General features: G+C 39.5%; 1 protein-coding gene across 1 annotated transcript in view; it reads left to right on the top strand.

Annotated features, from left to right (window-relative positions):
- Nucleotides 1-5,618, top strand: part of LOC107687373 (heterogeneous nuclear ribonucleoprotein A1-like) — a 9,010-nt gene extending 3,392 nt beyond the window's left edge. The window contains exons 5-11 of the mRNA XM_016484669.1: nt 2,944-3,036; nt 3,204-3,266; nt 3,591-3,659; nt 4,137-4,304; nt 4,451-4,579; nt 4,691-4,760; nt 5,189-5,618. Coding sequence (XP_016340155.1) covers nt 2,944-3,036; nt 3,204-3,266; nt 3,591-3,659; nt 4,137-4,304; nt 4,451-4,579; nt 4,691-4,752 — 584 coding nt within the window. The 3' untranslated portion in view covers nt 4,753-4,760; nt 5,189-5,618. The remainder of the gene's footprint in view (nt 1-2,943; nt 3,037-3,203; nt 3,267-3,590; nt 3,660-4,136; nt 4,305-4,450; nt 4,580-4,690; nt 4,761-5,188) is intronic.
- The last annotated feature ends 1,708 nt before the right edge of the window (nt 5,619-7,326 follow it).

Consider the following 7,326-nt stretch of genomic DNA (forward strand, 5'->3'; position numbering starts at 1 on the left):
AAAAAAATAAAGAAATAAACAACATTTTGAACAAAAAGCTGAAAAAAGACTATGAATTGGATTCAGAATGATGATCAAAATGTAGATGAAGTCGATCAACACCCCAAAGCTTGACAGTTATTATTACCTCTTCATTGGTCGACATTTTATTCCAGAATGTTACATAGTTTTGATACTGTTTTTATGTCTGATGATCGTGTTACAGTGTGTTCACACCAGACGCGAATGTAATTATTCGCGCGAGTAGATTACATACTAAGTCAATGCAAAGACGCGAATAGAGGCGAATTCGCGCCGGGCGACGCGAAATGCGCAACGCGTTTGCCGCGAACGCACGATATTCGCCTCAATCGCGTCTTTCGCGCAAATTCAAAAGTTTCAACTCCAGCGGAAAATGTGCATGACGCCTTATCGCGCAAGCCAATCAGCGCAGAATTTCTTGACACGTCCAGTTGAATCAGACAATGTAAGAGAGCATTATTGCAGCCGTCTGTTATTATATAGGTCTTGAGCGTAGAAAACAATTCAAATCAGTTGTAGTGGTAGTTGTATTTTATTAGCATGGCTACAGAGATGCTGCTATCAGTAATAAAAATAATAGAAATATCAGTGTGTATATATATAGTAGTAAAATGTTACACACACATTAATACAGGATCCTAACGTTATTCATCCTCCTCTGGATGGTGCTGTGAACCCAGACACGTCTGCGTTTGGCTTTCCATTGTATTTGGGACTTTTTGACAACAGGTACAAAACAGCGATTGTGCCCCTTAATCTGTAAGTTTCCACCCACGGCGCCGTTATTGTGTTTTCACAAGCGACAGCAGTGTAGCAGCTCTAATGCCTTGGTGAAAGTTTGAGCAAAACATGCTAACTGTTCTGTGTTTGTCTGCACAGATGAGCACAGAACACTGTTTAGAGTCCCAGCCTCAGAGGAGACAAGCCAAAACAGCGATTGTAGTTATCTTCACCATGGTTGATCGCGCTGTTTTTATTCGCGCGAGTGACACGAAAAACATCCCGCGAGTAATCTAGCGCGAGTGAGATTGGTGTAAACACACCGTTAAGGTGATGAGTAGCCTGAAGTTGGGCTCAGGTGGTTGTGCTGTGGGATGTGTTTCCCATACATTTATTTATTTGTGGCGCTCGCCACAATATCAAAACTGAAGGATTTTCCAAAAGGCTTCGTTGAATAAACATGAGCACGTACTGTTTACGTTTAAAAATCAAAACGAGGAGCGGGGGTTTTTATATCACTGTATTTCTGAAGGAATACCATCTTTAGAAAATTTTCGATGTCATTTTCATTTCATCTTGCATGTTATATGCCTGATAAAGCGTGTGTGAGTTCAGCGCTGCTTTGTGTACAGCTGTTACTGGGGAAACCTCTGTTTCTCCCACTTTAAAGCACCTCCTGCTGGCAGAGAATGAAAACGCTGCAAACATTTTGCTTTTCCTTTATCCACGGGCGCTGCGGATAATCTGCGGGTCGGGTAATAAAAAATGCATTCTGATTATTTGCAAGTGGATAAAATAAATCATAAATGATGCAAATATTAACTACATTTTTTTTTTCATGAGGCAGACGATTTCGTGTGTGTGTGTGTGTGTGTTCGTTCGCCTGATCGGGAAGTTGCAGTGACAGAAACGGTGACATTCCAGATACAGTTTAAAAAGGAGTAAAGCCTGTGTTAATGCTATTGAGTAGGCTAATATGGCCAAAGAAGATATTTTGTTTTATAAATAAATGTTCATTTAAAAGCAGCCCACGTTTAGCGTATTATGTTATCGTTACCCCTTACGGCTCCAACGAGGTTTTGTTCCGTCATCCACGCTGTGACAACTCACAAAAGGCTATTTTTAGCGAAGCAGAGCAGAGAGCCGCTTCAGAAACGTGTCGCGGCTGGCTGGTATAAGCACAAGCATTGACTAGAGTGGCCGCGATCAGCTCCGGTGCCCGTGGAGCCATAAATAAATATATATATTAGGGGTGTAAATCGGATGGTTCGTCATGATACGATATCGATTCTCATACCCAACGATACGATATTTGCCGATACCTCAAAAATGTGTATTCGATACAGGAGTATATCGATCGATATATCGATATTATGATATTATATCTCTATTTTAAACAACCATCTACATTTTTATTAACTCACAAATGCAACCAAAATATATAACATGAACATTTATAGGAAATTTTCACAACCTGTACCTCAGTTGGGACATTCACAACAAATAAATAGGCCTACACCTTTTTTTTTTTTTTAATAATAAAGAAAATAAACAATTGGAAAAATAATTCTGGCTGCTACTATGGGCTCAGTGCTAAAAGTCTATTCTACAGATAACCAAATTACAAGCAATAGCAGAAAATAAATACATCGGATATTCGCCAAAACGCGCATTACATTTTTATGTAATTTTGTCTGTATGTATTCATCCATGCACAAAAAAGCAGAAGAGAGCTCAATTTAGTATTCGCGCGGTGTAGACGCGGCTGTCTGTCTGTGTGCGCTTCAGATGTGTGCGCAGAAAACTTCTCACACAGCGCTCGACTGTTCCGCAAACAATCCCGAGCGTCTTTTATGCTCGCCTTGTGCCTTTGGGCAGTCCTTATATCGAGTCCTGATACGTGAGTTTGAACGAGAACGTTGGCTATGCATCGAGATGTGTATCGCATTGGCCTCAGTTATGGAGATTGAAAACCCCCATATATATATGTGTGTATGTATATATCTTCAAGAAGCGACTAAAAACACATCTGTTCCACCTTTATTTCACCCTCTAACTCTAACACTTTCTATATATATATATATATATACACACCTTTTGCTACGTGTACTGTTAAATGTAATGTAAAATGTATGTATGTATGTATGTGTTTGTGTGTGTCTCTTTTTACACAGTCTTCATTTTTTTCCATTTAACCCACAGTACAGAAATACCACACAGTGAATGGACACAACTGTGAAGTCAGGAAAGCTCTCTCCAGAGAGGAAATGAACAGGGTGTCAGTGAATCAACGAGGTAAGAATTACACGCTGGAAAAGGAATGCAATAACACAGGCCTCAGGGAAAATAAAATGTGCTACAGCATAATTTTTTATTTAGCTGTCTTGATTTGTTGCATAGCTCTTTGATGTTTTGTTCGAAAGACCTGAACTAAAATAACTTTTTTCATTAAACTCTTATAGGCGGGCGAGGAGGAGGTAGTGGTAGTGGTGGTGGAAACTTTGGCAGAGGTGGAGGATATGGAGGTACAATTTTGCATATGTTCTCATTTCTGTTTTATAGTTTGTAGTGGTCTATCACAGAGATTCTCAAAGTCCGTACCTCACTAAACATAAAATTAGCAAATTATGCAGACATCCTCAAATGTGCATAATTGTATCAATCCCAAAGTGGTTAGATTAATCCTACTTGATTTCACTTTGTACTATGCATATTTCATCATGGAATAATTGGAAATTATTATTTAGGATGTAAGGAAAATTTCAATAACACACTGACCCACCTTTTTGAGAACTACTGGTCCACAGTGTTACTTTTGAGTTATTAACTTTGAAATGTTTTTCCTTTTGACGGTGGATATGGAGGAGGAAGAGGTGGTTACAGTGGAGGCGATGGATATAATGGCTATGGAGGGAATGGTATGTAGAAAAATTTGAAGAATGTGATTCAAATGACACTTGACCGTTCAACAGTGTTTCCATAGGCGCGTTTCCATTACCCTTCAAATAGCGAATTGAAAATACGCCTAATGGAAACGCGTCAATTTCGCAAAAACACCCATATATCGCAAAAAAGTTTTTACGCTAGCATGAGGTGGTTTTTCAGGCAATGCGAAAAAGGAATAATTCGCAAAACTGCAATGGAAACGGCTTTTTCGCATTTACAGGTCACATGGCGTATGTAAAAAGTCATATGATCATTCTTCAATGTACTATAACCTCCAAGAAACACTTCATAAGTGGCCGTGCTCCAGTATAAGGGGCTTTCCATACTATTAATGCTTAGAAAATTTACACTGCACACGTCTGCGGTGCAGTGTGGCTCTGATACGGTCACTGAAGCTGATTACGGCCACTCAGTGCTTGTGTAATGTTTATCTCCCATCTCTTTATCAGGCGGCTATGGTGGAGGTGGATCTAATTATGGTGGCAACCGTGGTTATGGAGGAGGCAGCGGAGGTGGTGGCGGCGGCGGCTATGGAAACCAGGGTGGAGGCTACGGTGGCAGCAGCGGTGGCTATGATAACTACAACAATGGTGGTGGTGGAGGCAACTTCGGAGGAGGTCAGTTACCTTATTTTTGTTCTCCTAGGTTTGCTTTTTTTTATTTTTTATTCTTTGTGTTCAGTTATAGGATGTGCGAGTAAAGTTCTTCTGCCGTGCTGCCTCTGTAGCAAATAAGATTTTAAAGAATCACTGTATTTTTGCAGGCAACTTTGGAGGTGGCGGAGGCTACAACGACTTTGGCAGCTACAACAATCAATCTTCCTCCAACTACGGCCCAATGAAGGGAGGAAACTACGTAGGTGGTGGAAGGAGCGGTGGTGGCCCATATGGCGGTGAGTGAACATTGTGGAGTTATTGAATAAGTACATTTGAATTCAGACCATTTCCATTCCACTCTGAAATGTTTTGAGATGTCAGATGTCTCAATCACGGTTCTTTTATAGGTGGTTATGGAGGAGGCTCTGGTGGTGGTTATGGAGGAGGCTCTGGTGGGCGAAGGTTTTAGATTCCAGGGTAAGAATTGCCCCACATATGGAAGAGGCCTCTGAAGTTAGCCATGAGTTTGTTTTTAGCTCATCCATGTCCAAATATCTCATAAGATGCGTAACCAATGCAAATGTTAGCCCGTAATCAGTCTTCAATTGGTCGGTAAATGAGTAAAACTATTGAGTTTTCAGTGCAGGGGATCCAGCAGCAAACCTTCAAATCTAATAAAGCTAAGATCCAGTATCACAAGACGAATGTTGATTTTGAGTTGCTCTCCAAACCTTCTGGCTGCAGCACATGCAAACTCATCCCCATTGTCCTAACCATGCAGTCTTAGCTGACCTGAAGGTTTGCTTCTGTGCTACTACTTCTCATTCCCCTCCAGTTCAGCTCTTGATAAAGACAAAGCAAGGTTGCAAAGTGTAACTGAATTTATGTTCCGTATTGTCCAACAGGCCACAGTACTTAGAGGAGAGCCAGAGAGAGATGACAGGGAAAGGAGAGAAGCAAGCAGGTTTACACCTAGATCTGCCCAGCCAAGCAGTGTGGTGGCGATATTAACGTCTGCCATACGAAGAGAACGTGTTCAATAGGGGAGGAAAATCATGTGGGAATGGGGCTGGGGGGTTTGAAGGTGTTTAAAAAAAAAAAAAAGGAACGTTTCAAAAGTACTCTTGTCCTGGAAGACATTTACTAGTTTGTAGTTTTCCCTTTTTTGTCTGTGAAGTGCAAAGCATTCCAATGAGATTTTATGCAGGGTTTAATTGTTGTTGGCTTTTCTCTTGAACCAGTAGGGTGTCTGTCTTTTTTCTTTTACATTTCTTTTCCTTTTTTTAATGTGAACAGTCACCAATCAAGATTAAATAAACCGCTCCAGTTTTTTTATTTCATTGTATTCGTCAGTGTTTTGATTTGGTAAATTGTGAATAATCGCCCAGATGCATGAATGATTGATTGTGCTGTTGGGTATTTGTCGATGTAGATTTAAAGCTTTACCCTAAAGTCACTTTGACCTTTGGTTAAAGCATTCATTAGCCTGGGTTACTGGATAATTAAAGTAACGCTGGTTTGTTTCACGTGAAATACCTGTAAAGAAATCCGAGATCTACGAATTTCAGCAAAACTTTAATTAGCTTGTTCATTTATATTTATAATTGGGCCTAGCACACGTCCTGGTTCATGTCTTGGACAAACGATGTTTCTTTGTTTGAGTTCCGCTGGGGAATGAAATCCATGAGAGGATTTTTAGCAACTCTGAATTGCCACCTGAAGGCAATCTTGCACGTAAGCGGTCAGACTATCTGATGAAGTGCCAGCAAAGATTCTAGCCATCGGGAGGAGCCAGCTTAAAGGCTAGCCAAAGAGAAGAGACTTTTCAGAAGCGGTCCATCGAAGAGAGGCTAGCCATTGGGATGAGCCAGCTGAGAGGCTAGCTTATTGGAATCGCCAGCAGTCTTATTGAGAACAGATGATTGCTGTTGTAAGACTAGCGAGAAACAGCTACCAAAGTAAGGTATTTAACATACCAGACTGGTAGGTAAGAGGAGAATTTTAGTTGTTTTTTTTTTTTCATGTGAATTATTTGTGCTCATCACAATTAGGTAACAGTGTAAAGATTTTGTTGCTTGGTTGTTTTCGTGGTTGTGGTGAAAACAAGAGTGCCGAACTATCACAGTGAGCAAGTTTTCAACTGTGTTTTAAGTAAGGTTCGGTATCTGATTTTATGTTGTAAAAGTAGTCTTTTGTTTCAGTGGTGCATGAGACACTTGTGACTATACACTTTCTGTGCTTGGCTACATGTCTTTGTTTCTCTCCTTATTTTGGTTTGAAATCAATTCATTCTTTTTCCAGGGATATAAACTTGTGGATTTTATACCTGCGACACGGTTACCGCCAGTTCAAATGGCCGGTGGTCTCGAAGGTGAGTGCATGTCGTTAGATGTATTTATATTTTAAAATACTGTATCCTTTTTCAAGTTATTTTCTTTACGTCTAGGGTAGCTAAAGAGTGACGCCTACCCCAAAATGGCAACTGCACAAACATTTTAACATTGCATTCTTTTGCTGTTTTATCCACTTTGGCAGATGGCCAGAATATTTGAATTGGTAAGCTGTTTTAAATGAACCGGAAGTGTGTATTTTAAATAAAGTTGGCTTTGATTCTGTACGGTCATACAATTTTGTATGGTTAACCTTGTTTAAACCCTTTGCACAAAATGTTTCTTTTTGTTTCCGCCACAGGTTGTGAGAGCGCCGAGTCAAACACCAAACAATAGCTGCTGGACAGCATTAGAAATGTTTTATCTTTTCAAAAAATTAATATATTTATATATATATATATATATATATATTTTTTTATTTTTTTTTTTTTTTTTACAGTGTTTTAATAAAAATGTAAAACATTTAAGTATGGGATCAAATGCTTTACCAAAGCAGTGATTTTACACCTATTTATATTTCGTGATTTTTTTCTATCAGCTGGGATTAAAAGTATATATAACAGGCTTTAGAAAAATGAATCAACAGGTTCAACCGATCAAGTCAAGTCACCTTTATTTATATAGCGCTTTTAACAATACAGATTGTGTCAAAG

This window comes from Sinocyclocheilus anshuiensis, unplaced genomic scaffold, assembly GCF_001515605.1.
Source record: "Sinocyclocheilus anshuiensis isolate Anshui unplaced genomic scaffold, SAMN03320099.WGS_v1.1 scaffold157, whole genome shotgun sequence".
Taxonomy (NCBI): Eukaryota; Metazoa; Chordata; class Actinopteri; order Cypriniformes; family Cyprinidae; genus Sinocyclocheilus; species Sinocyclocheilus anshuiensis.